Below are 26,427 nucleotides of genomic sequence, written 5' to 3'. Positions count from 1 at the left end.
CTCCCTTCGACCAACGCGGGCCCCATGAGCGAGGCCACAGCTCCTGTGCTTCCCTCTGCTGCACTGCGGACAGCTTCCTTTCACCATTTCGTAAAGCGGGGGGACCAAGTGCGGCCTCCCCTCCATCATTCACATTGTGTGTGCCCCCCCTCATTTTGGACCGACCTGGGGGGAACTGATTCCATCATAGCCTTACAGGAAGAAACCTCGATGAGGTCAGCGAGAGTGGTAAGAGATTGCCGCTAGAAACATGCGTTATTTTTGAGAGTTGGAGATTACTGTAATGCAGATAATAGGTGTGCAGGGGACCCTCTGACTTATGTATAGAACCTCAAATACTATGTAAAGCTTAGTAGAAGCATCAGTATGCTGTACCCTATGTGTTATAATAGGGAGTGATCGTTGTGCTTTCCCTGCAAATTGGTCTTTATGTCTAGCAAGATATTACATTCCTGTGGAAGCTATCAATCCCAGGAATGTAAAGTGCCATTTCTGTACTTTTTCTGCTGCATCTATGGTGACAATTTATTCCTGCATCGCGTGCAAAAATGCTCACTCATATAGACTGATTTTCTTGCCTTACATTAGCAGAATGCTGAATCCCATTGTACTACTTACATGCAATGCCTTCTAATTATGATTCCTATTGTTTTGGTTTTGTTTCATGCATAATATATTTCATATCTTTTATATAATCCGACGTGAAATCTCTTTTGTGGTATGTTTATTGTGTTTCTGTGCTAGTGTGTTGCTCTGTGCCAAGCTACTGGGGGTGAGCACAGGTTAGCTTTGGTGTGTAACTTACTTCCCCTGACTAGAGTGGTGGGTTCTACCTGACTTTGGTGCATACCCTAGTCAATCAAAAAACCCATTTCTAACAATAACCAAACTTTATTTCTATTGTTTGATACCTTCTCTAATGGATTTTGAGCATAACACTCTTCTTATTGGGGAAATATGAAAAAGCATATCATATCTGCAATAAAGAAACAATTCAGTTCATTTAGCCAGGAGGATAAAAAACAGATTACTGCATATTTATTTAAATTATAATTTTTTTCATTTGAAACAGTCCCATGGAAGTTCTCATCTTATATAACGAGAAAAATCAAAGCATGATAGTAGAATATAGCGATGGCAAGGAGATGGGGAAGTGGGCACCTTATGGTAACCTGATGGCTCAGGATGGTTTAGGCTCACCCTCAAGATAGTGAATTGTAATTATGTTCTTACATTTGCTGGCTAGTTGGTCTATACAAATATTTTGCTCCCAGGTGACCTCAGTCTGTAGACACATCCTTCCAACAGAACTTTCAGTAAGCTGGAATGTGTGCAGATCTTCCTGCATTCAAGTCAGCTTTTCCTGGCCGACCCAGTCCAGCATGCAGGAAAGCGCTCCATCTCTGTTGAGGCCTCAGAGGAAAGGCTACTTAGACTTGGGCCCAGTTTGGAAGTATAGCAGCAACCCTGCAAAGATTCCACACCTGGTCCCATTTTCACTTCTTTCTTACACTAATGTAAAGGCCTTCTCTTTTTCATCTACTTTCCTACGATTTCTGGATCATCAAGAAAGATAATCGGTGAAGGTTCATATAAACAGATGTATAACTAATGCAACACAATTGTGTCCATTCAGGAGACTTCGACTTTGGAACAGATTATCTACAACACCCAGTTCCTCTAGCTAATAAGGATCCTTTTCAAATGTTTGACATCATCACCTATCTACAAACTAAATGTTCCACCTGACTTTTTCTAGCTCTCACACCAGCGATTAGGGATTTTTCAAAATGCAAAGGGCTAATGTATGTATCCATTCACTCATAATCCAATAAGTAATAAAAGATAACACATGGTGGCTGGTTATGTGACAAACTGTACATAACATGGTGTACATTGGCATTCTGCCTTTGTAGTTTACTGTAATACATTGAAAGTGTAATCAGGGTATGCAATGAATAGATTTGCAATCATGGTTTTCAGAGTTCTTGGTCATTATGAAATTATTAGCTGGCTGAGATAAAAAGGTCCTTCCTACCCAGCGTTTGTCAGATGAATTTTGACTTTTGACCTTGTGGGCACTGTAGGAGCTTCATTTAACTGACTGCTGACCCACTACTAAGACTTCACACCCTTAACTGCCAAGGGGGCATTAGTGGACATTGCAGTGGATGCTTCTGTTTTCGCACAAATCGCCCGCTCCCATTCACTGCTTGTTCCCTCTTGATGAGCACTGAGGCAACGCCACAGTTATGTACAACACTTTACAAAATCCAAATATTAGGAAATAGTTAATCGCACAAGTAAAAATAGGCCAAACAGACTAAGTACAGTAGTGTGAATTCACATGTTTTATGCATACTGATTAGACGAGATACAGCAATTGTATGCAGCAATGAAGGAATCATACCCACCACCAAATAAATCTATCACAGCAGAAGAGTCCACTTTTGCAGGAGAAGCTGTGGGTACAGGAGGGGGGGCTGCAAATGTATCGTCTAGAATAAACACAAATTGGGATGAAAATTAATCTGAATATAAATATTTTGCTTTGATGATATATTATTTATAAAAATGTGTATCACAATGCTGCAACCAACACACTAAAAGTAAAGGAAGCTCAAAACAAGTCAACATTTAATAATAGTGAGATCAGTGATATCGATTCCCCAGTTGCCTTTTCAATCAATGTAGTGCAGACGAAAGTCTGGATACATGGAATTATTTGTGATGTCGGGATTAGTTTATTGCAGTGGCACATAAGCACATAAATGCAAAATAGACTAGGGAGACTTTATGCAGTGTGTAATGTGTCTCTTAAGCTTCAAACACTGAATCGTTTTTCTGGTATGAATTAAAGCTAAAAATAAGTTTACAAGAGTACAAAGGGTCTGTGTGTTTTCAATCTGGCGCTCACACTTTTTAAATGCAGAGTTCTTCAATACTACAACCATCATAGTATTTGAAAGAAAATGATGTGACATGTAGAACCACCACTCACCGGACAGCAGATCAGCAGTGAGAGAACTCTCAGCCAAAGGAGAAACCCCATGGGAAGCAGATGAAAAAGCATCTTTCAAAAAACAAGGGCAAATCATTGGCAAATAATGTTTCATTTCTTGCGAGATAAAGCAGCAAACACAAGCCATGCAATTGAAACATTTAACTGAGAGGGTGTGATTTGTTACCTGAATCAAGTAGATCAACGTGAGGTGCAGTGTCAGACTTGGGAGCTGTAGGTACTTCTGATACAGAGTCAAATAAATCTACAACAAGATCAATAATGTGTTTATTTTCAGAATGCTCAGCAAATATTCTGAGGTTAGAAAATGTAAATGGTGGCCATTGTCACTTCAAGTATTTCACGACAGACATGCACATGCAATTAAAGAAGAAGGTACAATAATTTGACAAGCCAGAATTAAAATCACCTAGATGGAAATTATGCAAAATAATTTACCACCAAATATATCTAGAGCAGGAGCAGTGGTGGTGGAAGTGGTGGTGGAGGCAGATGTGGTGGCGGTTGTGGTAGTAGTAGTAGTAGCAGTAGTGGCTGCAGCAGGAAAAGGAGGAGGAGGAGGAGAAGGAGTAGTTGCAAGAGCCGGAGAGGCTGTGCTAGTTGTAGGGGTAACTACAGGAACACTGGTCTCAGTTGGCTTCATAGCAAAAAGGTCCAGCTCAGAAGCAGTCTCTGCACTACCTTCAGATGGGGCAAAGGGGTCTTGTAGAAAGGGAAGTAAAGAATATACAGGATCAGTAAGCAGGACATCAGTGAGACCATTCACAACTATGGCCAATATATGTTGTACAAGTACACAATACAAATGTACTCCCCAAATCTAACATTCATCACACCTCCCTCGACAAGCCAGTCTAAAATTTTGAGACAATAAGAACTATGTCTCTTTTCCAATTATGCACAAATATTTTCTCATTAATTTATACACCTCACACCAATCTTGTAACTTCTCAATAACGAATTTTAAAGAAACAGACTGACTGTGAAAGAAAAACAGAATTCAAGTCCTGCCATATTAGCCACCCTTATCATTTTTTAGCTATTCAACATCAAGTAAACAAAATGAGGGGCATACAAGTGGCAGACATTGTACAACTACTCACAACTGTGATTATCAATTAAAAGGTGTCCACCTAAGACTCTAACAAAGAGAAAAAAAAACTTCCCAACATAAAACCCACCATTTCCTGAACATGCATCAAGAGCTGCTGCAACAGGGACGGGGGTAGCTGGTGCTGCTGCCCCTTCAGGTGCTGCAGGGGTTTCACCAGGAGAAGCTGCAAAGGCATCTAGAGTGCATTTTTTAAAATAACAGAAATTAAAAGATGAAAAAAGAGCAAAAATATAGAAAAGGAATCAAAACAAGTTGATCTTCCTTATACAACATGAGTTACCTTTTGACGTGTTCATTGAAGAAAATAAATTCCACTTTTCATATTCATCATTGTATATTAGTTTTACATTGATTTAATTTGTGAAAAGGAACTACATCAATGTACAAACGTAAGTGTTCTCATTGTATAAGGTCAGAGAAGCATGTTTATGTGGTACTACAAATAAACTGTATGGAACTAACAACATTTTACACACCAGATGTCAATCAAATTCTAAAAGTTCAATATTAGTCAAACAAACTGTATGAACAGCAGTGATTTTGCACAAGGCTGCCTTTCTTATCTCATGTGCTAAGAATGATCAATGGTTCAAAGTAACTAATTTTATCTTACAAATTGATAGATAAAAAGCACACAATCTCACAGGACAGATGGAAACTAAGTTCAAATGTATTATTTTGACTAGTCTAAACTCCCTACTTAGAAACAATTTAGGTATTTGAGTTAACCTATTGCAGTGGTTGGTACACATTCAATTTTTATCAAATACGATAAAGCAGCCTAAAATAAAAAATTACTTCAGTGCATTTTTGTAGTGCATATCATCGAGTTGAACTTGCACCTTTTTTAATAATCCTAACATCTTGGGATCAGTACTTGCAAGGTATTTTCCTTAATTCCTTAATAGCTGACCAGATCACCACCTTGCTACTAACTAAATACAAATCCAGAGCTGGGGTCAGGACAGAGGGAGCTACTTTAAATGTTTCCATGACACCTACTGCGTAATGCACTGTACATCATCATCATAAACTGTTGAGTCTGTTTGAATCCATAATGGGCTTCTGCAACCACATCATTCACTGGTTCACCAATAAGCAGTAAAAATTGAGAACCATACTGCCTCTAATACAGTCTCCCCCAAGACTATTTTAGCACCATTTGTTTTTAATTGCCAACTAAAACCAAACTGTACTTGATTCTTGAGACACAGTACACTAGTATGCCGATGGCAGACAATTATATGTAAAGACATAATCCATCAATGACATAATTAACTCCTGATTCTGTCTCCGGAGTATTCTGCAGCTGATTTCAAATATTTCCCTGTTGCGCTAAATACCCCTCCTCTTCATAAAAATCATCCTGCTCACTACTAAGCATGAGACAAATTTGATATAGCACTCTTGAACAACTTTAAAATTTGATGAGTTCCATACAAAAATAAGGTATGATTTAATTGCCACTAACTTACATGCAACTGTGATGTCATACAGACATAGGGCTGCATGTGTGATGTTATACGTAAATAATAAAGAGCAAAAAGTGCAAGTCTATTGATTCAGCTTAGGACAGTTGCCCTGAAAAAAGAAATTGAACTTCAGCACCACACAAATTAAACACACAAACTTCCCCAAGGTAAAGGCACTGCAATTCCTCTACGGTAAATTTCCACTGAAGTTCTGCAGAAGAGTAAATGACAAGGGCACTGGTCTTATTTGGAAAAATGTTTACAAAATTCAAAGCAACATTTGGATAATAGATCACCTGAGGGACAGCTGTTCACAAAAGTGTACAAATCCTTCCAGGAGGGGCCCAGCCATGTAGTGTGAAGTAATTGCCAGCTCAGGTCAAAGAAGCGGTTTGTGAGCAAGTGCTGTATCTTACATCTTCTTGAGAATCAATACCACATCTCAGTGCAATAAACATGTTTTTAACTAAAACCAACTGGATGGGGCAAAACTATAAACGAATAATACCCATGCTCATTTGTGTTCAAAGCAATTGTGCTTAAAAAAATAAAATTGTCTGTTCGTAAAAGGCGTTTATGAGTAAAGGTTCATTGACATTTACTGCAGCTATGGACATTTTGACAAAAAGTGGCTAAAGCTGACAGACCAGTTAGCTCCATGTCTCTGGAACACAATTTTCTCATTACTGGACTATTTTTGTTATCATGTGTTTTATTCCAATCGGTTTAAACCTCAAGTAAAACAATACTACAATAATATGAACGCACTCAAGTATTAACTGAAGCACAAAATCACAAACAATATGTATTTGTTGCAGCTACATCTATGTATATTTTAAGGTTGAACTGCTTGGGCAGTGGATACCTCTTTAGATAGTATCTACCCAGTCCCACATACCCATTTACAGACAGGAGATGAACTGTGTGTCTGAATCACGTTTTGCCTGCTACGCTAACACTCCTAAATCAGTAAACCATGCTTAACCCAGCAAAGATGCCAAAACAACAATGTAGGAGTGAGTCTGTCGGCCACACTAGCTTGAGGCTTGTATCAATCAATATCAACAGAGCATTAGTGGCAAGTCTCTAGAAAAGATTCCTGGGTCAGCTGCAAAATCAGTGTAGCCAACACAAAGTTTAGAAAGGTAAGTTCAAATGGGAAATTGGAGTATCCCGAAATGAAGTTGGAGGATCCAGAATTATATCAATAGCCAAAACCCAGGAATAATAAACTAAAGACAAGTGCAGTATATATTAATTTCCATTTGTACAACAGATAGAATGCTGTAAATAGCATAAATTTCCAAAAGGAGGGAACACGACATATGCATAAGGAAGACATTCTGGACTATATCCAATGTAAAAACAGAAAATGCATAAGTAGGTAGGAGAGAAGAATGTAGGCATTTCAACAGTAAACTCCTTTGGAATCGCCTTATTCCAAGAACAGGATAAAAGCTTGGCTATCATTCACTGATGATCTATTGCCAGGAAACTTTAATTTAAGAGATCGGAGACAAATTCCACAAAGAATTGCTTGTTTCATAAGTATCTGCCTACACCAGTCAAAGTAATATCTGCAAATCAAATCTAACTTGGATCACATTTTAAATATTAGGAAACAATGAGACAAATTACTCAGAAGTGTTTGTCGCTGAATTTTAACAATGGATTTCAAAGTGATTGTTTAAAAATAACACACAACGGGGAACACACACTTTAGCTATCTAAACTTATTTTTATTTTGGTTTAAAAGGATTATACAACAAACCAAAAATCAAAAATAAGAGTATGTGGGGAGAGCAGGTGTTGACACTTAAAGGGTCTGTTGGTCCTGGTCCTTTCCGCAGGGTCACCACCAAACGTTTTGACTTCACGCCTTCTGTTTTCTCAACCCATTTGTTTCGTCTTTTAGGGCTCTCTGCTTTTTATCACTGGTAACCAGTGCTGAAGTGCCTGTGTGCTCTCTCCTTTAAACATGGTAAAATTGGCTTACATCCAATTGGCACATTTAATGTACATACGTGCCACTCATAAAGTGGGAGTGTAGGTACCCAGGCCCTATAAATTAAATACTACTAGTGGACCTACAGAACTTACTGTGCCACCTACTTAAGTAGCCCTTTAAAACATGTCTCAGGCCGGTGTGCAGTTTCAAACTGCCATTTCAACTTGGCCAAATCAACATTTTTCCAACATAAAAGACAATTCTGAATACACAAATGTCACCGACTAGGGTCGGCCCTAAATAGCCCATAGGGTAGGGTGCATTGTATTTAAAAAGTTGGACATGTATTTTCAAGTTTTACATGTCCTGTTAGTGAAAAACTCACAAATTCGTTTTTTCACTACTGTGAGGCCTACCTCTCCCATACGATCACACTGGGTTGCCTTATTACATTTAATAGCTTTTGCTTGGGGCAGGCAGGAATGTCATGTTTACTATCTGGAGAATTGTGATTTAAATCCCTCTTTAAGGATAAAGTAGGATTTTAAGTCATGATTCTGAAAATTCAACTTTTCAAAAAGCCAGCATTTTCTTGCCCTAACCATTTGTTGCCTGCAGTCTGCTTCCTGGGTTGCATACCTAGGTGTAATTGGCAGTAAACCTTTGCACATTCCTCCCAGACAGTAGAGACAATAGAGGGCTTGGGCGTTGCCAGGATAGGCCATCCATGGCAGGGTGGGGTGCAAAGCAATGCACAGACCAACTTGCACTTTAAATAAACTGCCTCAGCTATCAGACAAAAAAATTCTCACTAGCTTATTTCAACTGCTGACAGACTAGGACCAGGAAATTCTTAACACCTTTACGGGAAGGAAAACTCCAGTAGCTTCTCCCATTTCAAAATTAGCAAAAGGTATGAAAATTGGACACTCAGGACCACTCTTCAGTACACTCATGGCTGTATGGGCACTACAGAAGAAGGCCTGCCCAGCTGCCCTAGGCCTCCACTGTGTGCTTGAGGTCTGCCCTTCTGACTGAAAAGGAAGACTGGACCTGCTCCCTTCATCCCAGGCTGTTTGAATGACTCCAGTGCATGTTAGCTGGCCTCTTATTATGAGATAGAGGGACACTGTAAGAGGCTGGCCCTCTATGCACTGTGTAAAACTAGGCACACTGTGCAGGGAGTCAAGACAATCACACATTGGTTTCCGAGGTTAAAAATTAGACTACCTAATGCTCCAATTTTTAAGGTAGCAGGTCGAGCAGTTAGGCTAATCCAGATGTGCTAAGCATTTGTTGTACTCACAAAATCAATCATGCAGCACACACACTCAATGAATAACTTGAGTCGAGACTTTATAAAAATGCTTCAGACTTTTATATAATGTTTAAGACCAAAATGGTTAAGATAAGTTTAGTACTTTTTGAGTTATGATTTTTCAAAGTTTAATAAAGTTCGTTTTTTTTTTGTGCATAATTACGCACCATAGGAATCAATAGGCAGTCATTTTTAAAAATGCATTCAAACATCGTACAGCTGAGTTACCATTCACTTCTTTTGCAGGATGGTCGATGCAGTCGGTGGGCATCTAGTCCCAGCTGGAGGGCCTCGGTCGCATCCCGGTTCCGGCGGGAGCAGAGCTGGAAAGTCTCTTGGCATAGGCAAAGGGCCACCTGGAAAATTAGATGATTTGCAAACTTAAAGGTGGTGCCCTGGGGTCCCCTTGGGCTTTCAAGGTCGCAAGGGGTCGGGGACCCGTGGAGCACAGCTGGTTCCTCATTGCAGGACACAAGGCGGCCGGATGCAGGGCAAGTTGGAGATCTAGGAGCTATGCGCAGTGGAGTCCTTTGGAGCTGGAGGTGAGTTTCTGAGGGCTACTTACAGGACAACGGGGTCACTCAGGCAGAATGTCTGGGGTGTTCTGGAATTCCCTCAACTGGGGCGTCCTCCTGATCTTTTTTTTTTTTTTTTTTAGCTCAGAGGGAGCTGGTCTTCTGGTTGTCCGAAGTCAGCGGACCAGTACCCAGGGTATTGGCGTAACTCTGCCACTGGAGGACGCAGTGCCACCAAACTTGGCACACGTGTAGGTTGCGTCAGGGAGGTCTGTGTGTCACCTGGTCCGGCTGCAATTTCCGGTTGCAGAGACATCGGCCGGTCAGTGAAGTGACCCTTACAGGCTTTTTGGTTCTTGGTTGGTTGGTGAGCGTTGCCTCCACTCAGAAGGGAGATCTGGGATGATTCTTGAAGCCTGGTGGTCCCATGGGTTTCCTAGGGTCACTCCTGTGTCCAGGTCCTCTGCAGCATTGATTTTCTGGTTCTGGGTGCAGCAGGTAAGGTTTGGCACCTTTTCTTCTGCAGTAGGTCCACAGTTCTCTTGCTTTGGATCTTCTTTGGTGCTGATCTTCTTTATCCTTTTAAATCTGATTTCTTGGTCTAGGGATGCCCAATAAATACTGAATTTAGTGGGCATATTAGGGGGAACCTGGCAATGTCCAATGGGATACTTATCTATGGGTGGCTCTACCTAATTTAGTGACCACTTCCTGTGGGAAGGGTCACTTCCCTAAACCTGATTGGCTATTTTCCTCTATTTCAAGATGGAGGAAACTTAATTTGAGGGTCCACTTCGCAGGCAACATCTTAGGGGTAGTGCATGCTAGGTGAGGCTGCCACTCCTACCCTTTGTGTGGTTTTCCACCTTTGCTACCTCCAATAGTGGAGGTTTGCAAAGGTGGAGCCATTCTGCTGCTAGCAGCAGGCCTAGGGATCATGTTTCAAGGGCGGTAGCCCTTTGAAGCTCACTGCCAGGGCTGTGCACATTCCTGTGGGAGGGGGTGTTAGCTCATCCAGCCAGGAAGGGCATTGACTTACAAACCAGAGAGACAGGGCTCTCCCCCTGGTTTGTATAGTGACTGTCAGGAAGTGGTAGGTTGGATGAAACCAGTCAGCAGCCATGCCAAGATAGTTAGCATTTGCAGGGGGCACCTCTAAGGTGACCCCTGGGTACATTTTATCATAAATCCAATACTGGTACCAGTTTAGATTGATCATTCTGAGATGCTTGATATCAACAACTCAGGGTTCAGAGTAGCCATTATGTAGCTGGGAAACTCATGTTGACCGGTGTTCAGCACATACACTAAAATGGCTACACTGTTCACTCACTATGCCCCAGGTTTGGCATGGATACGTGGGGGCATATTGCTCATGAAGCTATGCACTCACATATAATATGGAGCACCCTACCTTAGGGCTGTAAGGCCTGCTGGAGGAGTGTCTTACCCATAGTAAATGTAGTGTATGGGGGACAGGGCACACAGGTAGTGTGCAAGTCGACTTTTGTGTGTTAGGTTTGCACCAGAACACTCAGCCTGCTATGGCAGGGCTGGGTGCATCCGGATGCATGGCCCTAGAGTGTGGCACAATCAGTGCTGCTTCCCTCAGGGGCTTACCCATAGTACCCCATGCCCTGGGTACTTACGTAACTTTCACTAGGGACTTGTAGTGATAGCTAAAGGTGTATCCAATTACTTTTACATTGTTTTAGGGAAATAACACTGGCACTGGGAACCTGGTTAGCAGGATCCCAGTACACTCCAGTCCTAGTTGCATTTAGAAACAAGGCACAAAGTGTGTGTGTGGGGGGGGGGAAATACTACAACAAGGTGCCAGTTTCTCACAGACACAACAAGTTCCAGAGGTCTCCCTGCATCTTTCCAGTTGGCCTGATGCTGTGGATCTGCAACTGGATCTGCCTGAGCTCTGCTTCCCTCTGCTGGAGTACATTCCTTGACCCCCAAAGAAGTGCCTTCCAGGTCCTGGACCTTTGGTGCTGTATAAGTTGAGCTTCTCTGAGAAGAAAAGGAGAAATTCTTAAGTTTGGGCTCTTCACAACAGCGAATAGGCCCATTCACACAAAGATCATGCCGCCTGCCAATGCGATGCTCTGATGAGTCTGACTTTCCACATTACAGCAACCACCAGTGACGACCGGTAACATGAGATCTGCACTTAGAACTACAGCATTGACAGCACACAGTGACCACCAACACCAACCTCAAACATTGACCATCCGCGATGAATTGTCTTGCTACAGCGATGGCCTTATGCTACACTTGTCCAGCTCTTCATGCTGCAGTGATGACTATTCGCAACACTATCCCTGCTCCTTACAGCCTCCTCCGTGTATCTAATTCTTTGCTCTGGATTGTGGAAGATAACCTTTTTGGCAGGACTAACCGGTTTCTTGTATCCGGCCCACACTTCATCATGGTCGGCCTGAACTTGTGACTTTCAACCGTTCTCACATAACAAGATAAGTTGAAGTGGTGCTTTGAGGTGCTATACTTATCTTAAATCTTTGAAAGTGCGCATCTCCAGTTCTGATTGGATTTTATTTCTTTCGATGTCAATTTATTCAATTTTACTCTATTTTGCTAAATTTGTGTGGGAGGTTTGCGTTGTGTTTTCACTTTGTAACTTTTTTTTAAATTCTTTTTTTTTTTTTTTTTGTTACAAACTATAACCAACAATAACATACAATGCAGTGCAGGTTATAGCAAGACATAACATTATCATTATATCACAGTAGCAAAGGGTATTATTCAACAAAGTCCAAGCAATGAGACAGTTAAAACCACTGTACTAATATTGCCCTCCACCCTGCCATCCCAGCCCAAATCATCATGAGACTAGACATCACATAGCTTGTAGAAAACAGAAACATGTTGAAACAATAGTTGGTCGTCACCTGCTCGGAAGGTTCAATCTGTATCCTCACCCCCTCATCCTCCGTACTACCTACAGAGCTTAAGTCCTCCACACCAGTAAACCGTTCCAGTAAGGTTTCCCAAGCCGCTACATCAGTGAGTGCCCTCTCATCCCCCCGGTGTCAGGGGCATATGCTGTTCCTCGGCTGCACCCCATTCCATTAAATCCTGTATCCAACTGGAGATCAATGGATTCTGGGTGCTCATGCAACCAATTGCTATCCTGCGCCTAGCCAACACCAGCGCTAACTGTGCCAGTTTATATGGAATGCTCCTGCCACGTTGTTTCTGCACCACTCCCAAGAAACAGGTCATCAGCATTTCCTCCAACCCCAGTCCCGTAACCTCCTCAACTTTCACTGCCACTTCCTGCCAGAAGTCATATACTGTCCTGCAAGTCCAGGCCAGATGTAGGAAGGAAGCACCAAGTGTACCACAACTAGGGCATCCCGCTCTGTGGCTCGGGTCAATCTTGTTTAGTCGACTGGGTGTGAGATACGTTCTGTGTACACAGTTAAAATGTAACAACTTAAACCTAATATTACATGACACCATACGTACCAGAGACAAAGCCAAATCCAAATCTGCATCCGCTATATGTTCCCCCAGGTCATACTCCCACGCCCCACACTTATCACACCTGGTTGATCCTCACAAGGGCTTTATAAAACCGGGTAATCAAGTGTGTTTGCACCCCCCAGTTAATCAAGCTGTTCAACACCACAGAGGTCTTAGGGGCTACCGGAAAACCACTCCATATCTCATGTGCCACACTTTCCATTTTTGCGTACTGCAAGAATTGACCAGGGCCCAGGCCAAAAAAATCCTTAGCTTCAGTGAAAGAGATAAACTCTCCATTGGGGTAAAGATCCCCAGCCACCTCACATCCTCCCAGTCTCCAAGCCTCCACAAACATCAACTTTTCCAAGTCCCGAAAGGGTGCCAAATCCCACATTTTCAGCTCTCTGTCAAAGGGGGCTCATTGGAGTACATGTTTAACTGCCTGCTCCCAGATTCCAGGAGTGGTCTTGACCAAGTAGGGAGCAGAGGGGTCAGATCTGTCCCCGACATCAATATATGCACAAAGGTCCACCCATCCAACATTCCTGTAAACAACCTTTTCTCACAGAGATCAGTATCCGTCATCCACTTGGCAGCATATTGCAAGTGTGCTGTGTAATAATAGTGTCTGATATTAGGAATCGGCAGCCCTCCCCCCTCAAGATCCCTCTGCAACACCGGTAGAGGCACCCTACTTCGCCACCCAACCCACATCAAAGAGATCAGCAGACTATCCAGGCAATGGAAGAGCCGGGCAGCCAACGGATATAGGGGCTGATTCTGACTGTGGCGGGCAGCGGAGGCCGCCCGCCACAGTCCCGCCGACAAATGACCGCACCACGGTCAAAAGACCGCGGCGGCCATTCTCACATTTCCGCTGGGCCGGCGGGCGCTCTCCAAAAGAGCGCCCGCCGGCCCAGCGGAAATGCCCCTGCAACGAGGATGCCGGCTCCGAATGGAGCCGGTGGAGTTGCAGGGGTGCGACGGGTGCAGCTGCACCCATCGCGTATTTCAGTGTCTGCTTTGCAGACACTGAAATACTATGCGGGGCCCTCTTACGGGGGCCCCTGCAATGCCCATGCCATTGGCATGGGCACTGCAGGGGCCACCAGGGGCCCCGCGGCTCCCCCTACCGCCATCCTGTTCCTGGCGGGAGACCCGCCAGGAACAGGATGGCGGTAGGGGGTGTCAGAATCCCCATGGCGGCGGAGCACGCTACGCCGCCATGGAGGATTCCCCCGAGCAGCGGAAAGTCGGCAGCAACCGCCGACTTTCCGCTTCTGACCGCGGCTGAACCGCCGCGGTCAGAATGCTCGAGGGAGCACCGCCAGCCTGTTGGCGGTGCTCCCGTGGTCGGTGACCCTGGCGGTCACCGGCCGCCAGGGTCAGAATGACCCCCATAGTGTTCTGGACCAGGTATAGACACCGCGGCAAGAACACTATCTTTGCCACAGCGGCCCTGTCCATTATGGAAAGAGGTAATCTGTTCCAGAATAATATCGAACTTTCCAGGTCGGCAACTACTCACTCGACATTATGCTTATAATGCGCAGCCATAGATTGAGTAAAACATATGCCCAGATACCTGAAGCTCAACTTCCCATCTGAGTCCTGCCCTAGGTAAATCAGCATGCGGAACGCCATGGGGAGCAGGAGTGATTTTTTCCTATTTACTTTGAGACCAGAGACGACCCCAAAAACATCCAACCTCTGCAGCAGCATAGGCACCGAGACATGAGGTTCTCGAAGATAAACCAGTGCATCATCTGCGTACAGAGAAACCACGTTTGGTCCGCTCCACTTGGATACCCCTCAGTCCTAGCTCCTCTCGAAGCCAGATCACTAGTGGCTCCACCACCAGAGCAAAAAGGAGAGGCAAAAGTAGGCATCCCTGTCTCGTGACCCTACCGATCTCCCAGGAGTCCGATAGCTCTCCCACCACCCGTACTTGTGCGGGGGGGTGTATAGTAACCGCACCCAAGCGCAGAAACCGGGGCCAAACCCCATGCCCTGCAAAACATCTAAGAGATAGCCCCAGTCAACTGTATCAAAGGCTTTCTATAGATCCAAGGACACTAGCACCAATTCAGTTTCCTCACCTTCAGTCTTGTGCAGAACATGTGTCAAAAGGCGCAAGTTATAGGACATGCTACGACCAGGATAAACCCACAATAATCCTCGTGCACCAAACCCTGAATCACCCTGCGGAGCCGAGGGGCCAAAATCTTACAAAGTATCTTAACATCGCTATAGAACATGGTAAGCGGGCGATACGAGGAGGGGTCACCAGGATCCCCTCCCGGCTTGAGTATCAAGCACACAATGCCTTGACGCATAGTTTCTAGCAACATGCCACGCACTCGGGCTTCCTCAAACCCCTCTAGGAGCTTCTCCCTCAGAGACAAGGAAAACGTTTGATACAACTCAACAGGAAAACCATCACCACCCGGGAACTTAGACTTGGTCATTGCAGCAAGTGCCTCACTCACCTCCTCCACAGTAATCGCAGTCTCCAGACCATCCCTACTCTCTAATTCCAAGCGCGGAAGCCACATCTGCTTCAGAAATCCTCCCATACCATCCTCTGGGGGTGCAGCATTAGCCCTCGACACCCCTTGCAAATGCTCAACCAAAACCTGTAAAATGTCAGTGCGCTTCTTGAGCATTCGCCTCTAGTATTCCTAATGTGCAAAATGGGAGGAGCCACCACATCCTGATTCAGAATCCATGGCAAAAGTTTGCCAGATTTATCCCCCTCCCGGTGCAGTCACTGCCTGTATCCTATAAGAGAGACCCAACTTAGGGTATCCCAACAATTTTTAACCTCTTGTATAACCTAAGTTCCTCCCTTTCAGCCATTCTCATGTCCGGTAACCGCTGCTGCAAGTTCCCTAATTTCTCCTCCAGATCTGTAAGTTCCTGCTCCATTTGTCTGCGTACGCCGACACCCCCCCATACTACTGCCTTCATAGCCTCCCACTCCAGGCCCCTAGACAGTGTTGTGTTCCAATTCAAATCCATGTACCCTTTGATGGCCTCAGCCACCCTTTCCAGACACCCCACATCAGTGAGGAAGTCCGCAGGCAAACACCAACTACGCGCTAAACAGGAGGTAGCTGCCTCCCACTGTAATTGCATCAGCACTGGTACATGATCAGATAAGAACCTACCTATTTGTGTAACATCCAGCACCTGCGAGCTATTAAGACCGCCCAGCAGAAACCCATCCAATCAGGTATGTGTAGTATGTGTTCTGGAATGACAAGTGTATTCCCTGCTCTCGGGGTGCAGCTCCCTCCAAATGTCCCAAAACCCTAAATGAGTCATCACTTTCGCAAGAGATTTCACCATCAAAGGCTTAGTCCCCAGCTTCGGTGGGAGGCAATCCAGTTCCCCGTTCAATATACAGTTGTAGTCCCCCGCCCAAACAATAGGCCTATCCACACTATCCCCCAAGATCTCTGGTATTTTGGTATAAAAGGAGTGATCATCAGTATTAGGCGCATAAGTGTTGAGGATAATAATAGGTGATCCATCCAACATACCTTCAACCAGACCATATCTACCCTCGACACCAACTTCACTGTCTATGTGGGTGAATGGAACCCCTAGAAACACCCCACGCATAAGAGGAGAAGGAGGATGAGAACATTTGATCCACCATTTCTTGGACAGTTTTTGTGCTTCCTCCTCAGTCATGTGTGTTTCCTGAAGACAAGCAATATGAACCTTATGCCTTTTTAAGAAGGAGTGTACCCTATAGCACTTGGTGCATCGCTTCAGCCCCCTGACATTCCACGTCAACATATTAATCAGATGACCCATATTGGTACAGAACTTCCATCCCTCCCATTTGAGCGCCACCCCTCGTACCCCAACCCACCATGGGAAGACAAGGAAGGTACACATTTCACATCGCTCCATTATACCTGCACTGTTGGAACAACTTCAAATATTGACAAACTGTGCCAACCCCCTCAAAACCCCAACCCCCACCCCGGATATACAATAAAACAACCATAACAAACCATACTGTAAATCCATGCTACAGATGCTGCCAGGACTACAGCCTAAACACCAACTATCCAGGTCTAAAGTCCTACCACAGCTGTGGAGTGACCACCTCCTACCCTGGCATCGATCTGCAAATTGCCTGAATACCACCCCAACGTAGCTCACTATTGTCATAAGCCCCAACCCCCCGATGTCCAATATATTCCGACTCTTAGGTGAGGCCCCCTCAGGACCTTATTCATATTCTAGTCCCATGTCTCCTCCAGAGAGGCACTCTCACGTTAACACAGAAGCCCGGCAAGCAAGGGTGCAACAGCCATCCTGGATCATTAAGGACATAGTCAGACCTGTGTGCAGACCCTCAGCTCCCCTCTCCAGCTCCACATTCAAACCCCCAGCCAAACCAGCAGACACCACTGCCATTGTCCCATCCTGTTGTATCTCAAATCTACAAGTAGAGTCTGCAGACGACCCGCAAGCCCCAGTGTCCTCCAGCTGACCATCATCACGTGAGCTCCATTACGGACCTTCCGCTCCAGAGGCCCAAGGAGAGACCCCTCCAGTCCTTTCCGGTATTCCCAGGGTCACCTTATCCCACATTTCCAGCCATCTCCATACCTCCTCCGGGCATTCGAAGAAATGAGACCTCCCACCTGAAAGCACCTTTAACCGCGCGGGATACAGGAGCATATATCTGATGTTCATGGCACAAAGCTTCGCCTTGACCTCCATCAATCCCTTTTGAGAACCTGCACCTTGTTCGTATAATCAGGATAGATGGATATTTTGCAGTTCTCATATATTGCCCTGTCGGAGTCCCGGGAAAACGTGCAACATGCAGTTTTGGTCTTTATAGTTCAGAAGACGGGCAATGAGCTCTTGGCGGCACGCCTGGCCAGGGAGGTGCAACAAGTGCCCTATGAGCATGTTCCACTACAAATACCCTGGAGAGCCCGGTCAGCTGCAGTACATCTCTGATCCACTTCCCCACAAAGGTTTCTGCTGGGGACCCCTCCTCATGCTCTGGGAAAACCAGCAGTCTGACATTATTCCGCCAGGACCCCTCCTCTGGGTACTCCAGGACCCCAGAATTGGCTTACGCTATTTGTTTCCAAAGGACTCCCACCTCTGTTTGCAGCTCCACAATAGAGCCCTTTGCCACTTTGACCTTATCAGACACCTACCTAAGGTCCACCCGGAGTAGGTTAACTTCCACTGCCACAGTTTCAATCTGACCCTCCAGAGCTACCCTAGAGCCCCGGATGGCCGCAAGAAGCTCCGCATGTGAAGACTCCTTAAGATTCGCCAGTACGCTAAAGTCATCTCCGCTCCCCTCCCATCTGGCCAGATGTTGCGGCAAGGGCACCGGGGTCGTATATATTGCTCAATGGTGTTACCCTGTGATGCATCTGTCCACCTATGCCGCACCATCTCACTCCATACCCGGATCTGAGATATGACCCAGTCTCAGCTGCTGCAGGGAAACAGCAAGAGTCTCTGGAGCACAAGGTACTGCAAGGACAGGATCCACTGCTCCTCCCTCTGTAGGGCACCACTGTACACTGCTATTCCACAGTGTGTTCAAGGCAGTGGTAGTAGATACCACCAATAAGAGAGGACCCCTCTCGATGAGTTCAGAGCTAAGAGCCAAAGGGTTCAGAAAGTTAGAAAATCTGGGAACAAGGGCTGACGCGTGCACACCTGCTCCAGTGTGCGCTGACCAAAAGCTTCAGCCAGTCAGGCCCCTGCACGGCTCTCCAGAGCCCAGCCGATCCCACCGACGCCCTTCTCAGGACACCTCCGCCCGTTTCAAGGCCCCGGAGACCTCCACTGTAAAGCAGGGGCCGCCCGGCCAGCAGGCCTACCGAATCAGCAGTGCGGCCCACGCCAACTGATCACTGTCACCACACTAGCCCATGGGGCCCAGCTGCCACCTCACCTCACCTGCAGCCCAGGAGTGGCCCACAGACACGGCCTCAGCACACGTCAGGCCTCAGTAGCCCAGAGCCCAGCCGATCCTACCAGCACCCTCTCAGGAAGCCGCCGTCCACTTCATGGCCCGAAGACCTCCTTTGCAGAAAGGGGGCCGCGTGACCAGCAGGCCCACCAAGTCGGCAGCACAGCCAAGTCGCCAGCTCACTGCCTCCACACGAGCCCTCGGGCCCAGCAGCCACCTCGTGCACAGCTCAGGAGAGACCCACAGACACGGCCTCAGCGCCTGCCTCTGCGACCTCCCAAAAAAGGGGGACTGTGATGCACCGGACATCTCAGTGCACCGTCCCAATGCAGGGGGACGGCACCATTTGCCTCAGGCACCCCAGGATAATTACAGGATTCCACCGGAAAGCGGTAGCTCACTAGGAGTGTGTCCCACCGGCCATGTTGCTTGTCCACAACCCCCCCTACTTTGTTACCGTTTGAGGTGCTGCATAAATACTTTACTAATTGCCTTTGAGTTAAGCCTGACTGCTTTTGTGCCAAGCTTCCAGAGGGTTAAGCACAGGTTAATTTAGTGACTTTTGTGGTTCACCCCGACAAGAATTGTGGCCGTTGCTTAAGAAGACAATTCACCCCCCTCAAGAACAATACCATTTCTCTCAGGATCTATTGATTTTGAAAGCTGGCACCATTAAAAGAATATACATTCTCTAGAAAGTAGAGTGTTTGAGACTGCAAGAAAATATTTTCCATTTTGTTGTTGATGGAACAAATTGCTCAATTTAAAATGCTGCAGAGCAGTGAGATCTATGTGATGTTACGTGATGAAATTACAGCATTCCTTTACTGTTAGTCGTTACACATTTTCCAATTTGTCCTCTTCCAGAAATATGCTGAGAACCTGAGTAAATTTGCCTTTTTCAGTTTTCAAATTAGTTGAGACTACTACACTCTTGTGAGAAATTGGGTTGTTGGTGATTGGGGTGTGAGCACTGGTCAAGCAGCAATCACAATCCTTGTCAGGGTGAGGCACAAGCCAATCCTAAATTAGATTGTGCTCAACCCTCTATTAGCTTGGCACCGAGCAGTCAAGCTTAACTTACAGGCAATGTGTAAAGTATTTGTGCAACACTTCAAACAGTAATAAAGTGAAAACACCACGCAAAAGGGTCCTACACCTAGTAAGAAAAATAGAACATCCTTTAATAAATAAAACAAGACCAAACCTACAAAAGCTTAAAAGGGAGACATAACATTTTAAAGATTTTAGTAAAAATAGTGTTAAAAAGCAAAAAGCTCCAACTGTGGATAGCAGGTTGCACCAGACCGGGACAAAGTCACAAGTTCAGGTTGACTGTGATGGAGCATGGACAGCCTGAGGGATCCAGTAAGGCCTGCCGAACAGAGTACCTTAAATGCTGGTTTGCAGAGCATTGTGAGGATCCAAGTTGCAGTTGTGTCACGCAGCAGACGTGATGTGTCAGTTCTGAGATGAAGCAGGGCTGCGATGCAAAGTCCTGCGCCATCATTGAGGATTCCATTAATAGGGCTTGTGATGTGAAGTCTGGCATTGAGAATGCAACATGTAGTCAGGGTGATTTGCTGGTTCTGAGGAGCTGCAAGGCTGAGATGCAGATCTTTGTGACAAGTCCAATCCACACAGCAGCAGCAATGCATCCATTCTGCTTAGGTTTTCACCATGCAACAGAGGAGATGTGTCAGTTCTGCTGGATCCACAGGCTGGCAGAGAAACCTAAGCCCGCTTCCGAGGGGCCAGGACTGTGGTGGGGTGGCACCACTTGTCAGGGTAGACTCACAAATGGCAAAGTCCAGGTCCAAGGTTGTTGGAACCTGTTGTGTATCTGAGCCTTCAGATCAGGAGACCACCCAACTAGCCCTTGGAGTCACTCTGCGTATAAGAGAAGCAGGTCCAGTCCTTCTCACCCAGGCAAGACAGCAGCAGATAAGCATGTCAGCACAGCTGTATAGCAGTTCTCCAGAGCAGCAGTCCAGCAGAGTGGCAGTTAATTCAGCAGCACAGCAGTTTCTTCCTGGCAGAGTATCCAAGTCCAAAGGTATACTGAAGTGGTGGTGTCTGAGGTCCTGTATATACATACCCATCTGTGCCTCTGAAACGGCGAGAAGCTTCTAGAGGTAGACCTTTGAAGTGCACAGATACCCTGCCTTCCCCCTGACCTGGCCCTTTGTGTGGAGACAAAACACAGTCTTTCAAGTGAAGGGAGCTGGTCAAGCTCCTCCCTCCCATCCTCCCAGTGATGGCCCATCCAGGTACACCTATGGTTCCCATTGGGTGTGGATGTCTAGGAGGAATATACAAAGTCCAACTTTCTCCCATGCTCAGTCATGTAACCCTGCAAGCTGCAACCACCAAATGGCTTAGACAGGAAATGAAGCATTTTCAAAATTGCAATTTAAAATCTGACTTCACCATACATTAGGGTTTTCATTACAATTCCTGAGACACCAGACATGAACTGCTTACCTAGCCCCATTTGGGAATTGCACGTATAAAAAATAATAAGGTAACTCCAATGTTATCCTATTGGAGAGGTAGGCCTTGCAGTAGTGAGAAACACATTTCAAATTTTTCAATACCAAGACATGTAACACTTAAAAGTACATGTCCTACTTTTTAAATATATAACACTGCCTTCTGGGCTGTCCAGCGCCTTCCCTAATGGTTACATATGTATTAAAAAGGAAGGTTTGGGACTGGCAAAAGGCTTACTTGCCAGGTTGAATTGGCATTTTAAAAACGTGCAAACACACAGGCTGCAATTGAAGGCCTGAGACAGGTTGTAAGTGCTACTTAAGTGTGCAGCACAATCTGTGCTACAGGCCCACTACCAGCATTTAATTTACAAGTCCTGGCCACAGGTAGTGTCAGTTTACTAGGGTCTTACAAGTACACAAGATATGACAATTGGGTATAACCCAATTCTACCATGTTTTAGGGAGAAAGCACAAGCACTTTAACACTTGTTAGCAGTAGTAAAGAGTGCAGAGTTCTAAAAGCCAACAAAAACAGATTCAGAAACTAGGAGGGTGAACACAAACGTTTGGGGATGGCCCTGCACAAAGGGCCATCTTCGACAATCCTTGAAAATATATGCCTTCCAAATTCAAACAAAATACTCATTTTAATAAAAGGAATTCACCAACAGAAAAATTGAATGCTTTTTAAAAGGAATACTGCAATAGCCACTGAAGTCCCGAGCTAAGAATCATACTTCTTTTTGTTCAGTAACGTAAAACGTATGCTTTGACCTTCTAAAAGCATTTTACAAGACAGACTTTCAAAAGGTTTACGCAGAAAAGCTAAAACATCATAAGTATTTGCCTTTCCACAGTTCAACGTAATACTGCATTGCCATAAAGATATTCCTGTTTCAAACATTTCATAAACGGGATGGATATATCTATTTTGTGGAGTTTTATGTGTAAATTTCTATTGGTGCATTCTCATGCAAACTTGGACAGTCCACTCTAATTCAATAACTTCATGTACACTACTCAAAACCTTATTAAGGGTACTCAAGTACTCAAAGAGGCCAAACGTCTGACTATGGTGGCAGGAATAAAAACAGAATGCAGCTGGAATGCCTTTGCCTGGAAACTTGCTACATTTCTTAACACAGTGGCACAGAATTGTGTGCAGAAAATCTGTCCCCTGTTCTTAAGCTCCTGAACTTTGCTACAATGTTTGTACAATTTTGCCATCTTAGCACTATATCCTGTGGAAATAGTTGTAGTGTTCAAAACAGAATCTGTAGTTTTGAAATCCAGTAAAACCTTTACATAAGGACTTGGGAACTTCAAATACTCCTTGTCCACTGTGGTGATATCGAGGGGGATTTTTTTTCAGGTGGACTAAACAAGGACCATGAAACACAAAAGCACTGTTAGTGAAGCTATGCAGATTTTTCAATGCCATGTCCTGCAAAAATAGAAAATCACAGAAGTGTAGCTGGGGTTAGGGCCCTCCTCACAAAAATAACCGTGAAAGCTAGGTCTGACCACGCAAGAAAACAAGCGCGACAGTTGTTCCACCACTAGAAAACAAGCATTTGCAATGCACTAGGGTCTCGCATTTGTCGGAGTTACAGCTGTTCACAGTTGTAAACTCCCAACTGGATTTTTCTTGCATTAAAAGAAAAAAACTGCACGATTGCGCAGCTACAGTTTACACATAATAATACCTATCGGCAAAAGTGCAATTATGAACATAACCGGCAAAAGTGCAATTAACTATGTAACAAGGTCGATAGTATGCGAAGCGCCCGACTTCTGCCCAGTGAGATCGCGCTGCGAACATAGAGAAAAAGTAGTCCACAAACTCAGCGAGCCTCGCATGTTTTCTGTACTTGGTCGCTGCGCTCGAGGAGGGCTAACCACCGGAAAAGCCATGACATATGTGTGCCTTCCACTAATCAAAAGAAGCGGATTCTAACAGGCAAGCCAACTTGCCAGTGAAAGACACTGACGTGACGTCGACGGGGCTCCAAGCCCTTTTCTAATACCTAAAGCATCTCGCTAGCGATATGCATGCACGAGCGCATGCGACGCAGGCTCAACCCTAAAAAGCAGGGAAAAGGGAGAAGGCCAGCGTGGTAGCCCGGCAATGAAGCGAAACACAGCTTTGTTTTTTAGTTCAGGCCTACCTTCACCCTAACAATGCACACACCGCCTGCTGCTCTTCCTAAAATAACACGAAGTCACATGGTTTGGCAACAGCAGATCAAAAAGGGGTGTGCTGGTGCAGTGGGGACAGAAATCAAAAATCAAAGAATGGCCAGAGATCGAGAAAGCACTGAGGGGCTCTCATCAGCATACTGTGTCCGTTATTGAGATTGGTCTAGTTAAATATTCTAGAACCATTAAAGTTGCAAAAAAAAAAAAACGACAAAATTGACTCAAGGCAAAGCCTCAATAAAATGGAGGAATCCACGTTTTTCTCTTATCCATTGGCAAGACAGAGGCAACTATGTTTTCCTGATGTAAATTTATAACAAATGGCATCATGCCAATAAGTTTGTCAAAAGCGTTTGATAATCTGGTGACCAAAAGCCTAGAAGCAACAATGTAATGCCTGACAATGAGTGAGTAGAGGAGACGAGGTGTTTGGGGTAAGGACATCATCTCTCCTAAAAAAAAAAAGTAAAAATAAATAAAATAAAATAAAATAAAAGATCTGTTAGAATTGTCTCTCTTTTAGCAATCAATAGACCAAGAAATTAATCTACGTTCCTGAATAGAAGAAGCACCCAAGTATTTTGTGCATGAAACATTTGAAGAACTAAAGCGTAGATCAGTGCATTTGGGTAGGGCCAGGTCCTCAGGCACTCAGCGATTCGAAGAGCCATTGGATGATAAAGCCATTAACAGAGTTTTATGCACCGTCTGATAATCCTAGTACACTCTCCTAGCTGGACTTCGGCAAAAATGGAAACAGTGCCTAGAGTTGTTAAGCAGGAATTTTCTTATTGTATGTTCATTAGAGGAATATGCCACAATAGGGGCCTGGTCAGCCTTTATAATACTCTGTCTATTCTTCTGCCTAGTCCTCAGCATTACATCCAAGATTTTCCTGTTGTGATAGCCAACTATGGTATCATGACACGAGGAAAGGTGGGTGAGCCATTAAACACGGAGCAAGATCAAGGTTAAGACACTGATTTGTCCCAAAGTGCAAAAGTACAAACTGAGCCATTAAAGTTCTATCATGAGAATGCGCAGCAGATGGCATGTTCATGTATGGAAAGAGGCTATGCATTTATACAGTTTTTTTAAAGTGTGTGTTTTAATTTAATATATTAGATCAAATAACTGTATACAATTACACTTACAAAATGTGTTAAGTGCTAAATAAACTTAGAAAAATACATTGTCTTAATGATACTGCCGTGAGTGAACCAAGAGACACTGATATTTTTGTTGGACGCTACGAAAATGATAAATAACAGTTGATGGAGCAACATTAACTTTTATTAAATCTCTATGATCTTTTTTTTCTGGGGCACTGCACATTGAACTTAATCGCCTTTAGATACTCCAAAAGTTAGCATTTAAAGGAAATCAGACATGGTGAAAGAAATGCTTAGCCTGGGATCACCGAGTTTTTTTTCCTATTGGGGAAGCAGGACTCGTGCTCAGGTTTACCAGGTACACTAAATGCAATGTAGCCACAATAACCATTTATTCCTGTCTCTAGTTTTACAGGGAAGGACAACGATTTATACAGCAAATCTATTTCCAGACCAACCTGCATCTTGTGCACCCCATATGATAAATCCAGACGAGGCTATGTGATAAAACTTTCAAGAAAACTTGGCAGGCAAAACGGATGTGAATCAACAGCAAATGGTCAAGAGCGCCTAAGAGAATCGCTATGCAGAACTTCAGCATGGAACAAACAATCAAAACACATTGATTCCCATGTAACAGCCTCAAAAGAGGCAATAAAACGATGGGCAGGAGAAAGAAGTTATCGTTACGCTCGGTTGCGGGATTCAGGATTAATGCGGCAGTTCCGTGACATGCAACAAGGCGGCACTCTACACACATTTCTCACTAGATTGCAATTTCAATAGAAAGAGAAAACATATCTTTCGGATTTGTTTCATAACCGAAGTGGGTGCAGCTGTCCTTCATCTAGCATGACGCTACGTCTTTATGTTTCAGCACAAGCGGTGCCCTGGCTCGGTTGCAGGGAGTCATGCACATGGAACATACCGACGAGAGGGGGCCACGGCAGTCATTTGGCTCGAGCCATGTCACGGCTTTTCTAGCCTCTCCCAGTGGTACCTGAGGGTAAACAGTACTCACAGCACAGTGTTCAGACTCTGCCCTCACGCTGGTATCTTCTAACGGATTAGGTTGGAAGCATCTGAGTAGGTACCTCATAGTGAACATGAGAAAATAGAATCCACGAACCGTCTTCTTAACACAGACAGGTCTTCGACATTTTGGCAAATTCAGGACAGCAACGTCTAAGAAAAGGCAGATGAAGGACTAGTGCATAACAGCAAGATTATGGGGCTCATTTTCAATACCGTCTGTTACCTTCAACTGCCGCATCTTATTTTATAGCATGCAAGTATATATATATATATATATATATATATATATATATATATATATATATATTATTTTTTAAGATTTGCCTACTAGGTGGCAGAAGTACACAAAGTATGGGAAACCGCAGATTCTGACTATAGCTTAGTTATTCAAAAACTGAGTTATCAGGCAGTGGAACTGCTAATGGCCATAAAATCAATCAGGAATTTGTAAAGCGCACAACTCACCTGTGAGAGTCCCAAGGCGCTGAGGTGGGGGAGGGGGAGGATGCTGCTACTGCTCGAACAGCCAGGTCTTGAGAAGTTTCCTGAAGGTGAGGAGGTCTTTGGGCTGACGCAGGTGGGAGGGAAGAGTGTTCCACGTCTGGGCGGCAAGGTGCAAGAATGATCTGTCGGCAGTTGTAGTTCTGCGGACCCGTGGGACGGTTGCCAGGGCAGCGGAGATGCTGGGTCGGGGTGTAGAAAGGAGAGCCGTCTGTGGAGGTATTCCG

The 26,427-nt window shown here is 44.7% G+C and overlaps 1 protein-coding gene across 1 annotated transcript in view; it reads right to left on the bottom strand.

Moving 5' to 3' along the window:
• LOC138273926 (clathrin coat assembly protein AP180-like) overlaps window positions 1-26,427 on the bottom strand; it is a 176,409-nt gene that overhangs the window by 123,648 nt on the left and 26,334 nt on the right. The window contains exons 3-7 of the mRNA XM_069218912.1: window positions 4,204-4,311; window positions 3,461-3,724; window positions 3,189-3,266; window positions 3,002-3,073; window positions 2,415-2,498 (exon numbers count right to left, since the gene is read on the bottom strand). Coding sequence (XP_069075013.1) covers window positions 2,415-2,498; window positions 3,002-3,073; window positions 3,189-3,266; window positions 3,461-3,724; window positions 4,204-4,311 — 606 coding nt within the window. The remainder of the gene's footprint in view (window positions 1-2,414; window positions 2,499-3,001; window positions 3,074-3,188; window positions 3,267-3,460; window positions 3,725-4,203; window positions 4,312-26,427) is intronic.

This window comes from Pleurodeles waltl, unplaced genomic scaffold, assembly GCF_031143425.1.
Source record: "Pleurodeles waltl isolate 20211129_DDA unplaced genomic scaffold, aPleWal1.hap1.20221129 scaffold_121, whole genome shotgun sequence".
NCBI classification, from domain to species: Eukaryota; Metazoa; Chordata; class Amphibia; order Caudata; family Salamandridae; genus Pleurodeles; species Pleurodeles waltl.
Note: the sequence above shows the minus strand (reverse complement) of the source record. Positions and strands in the feature narration are given on the sequence as shown.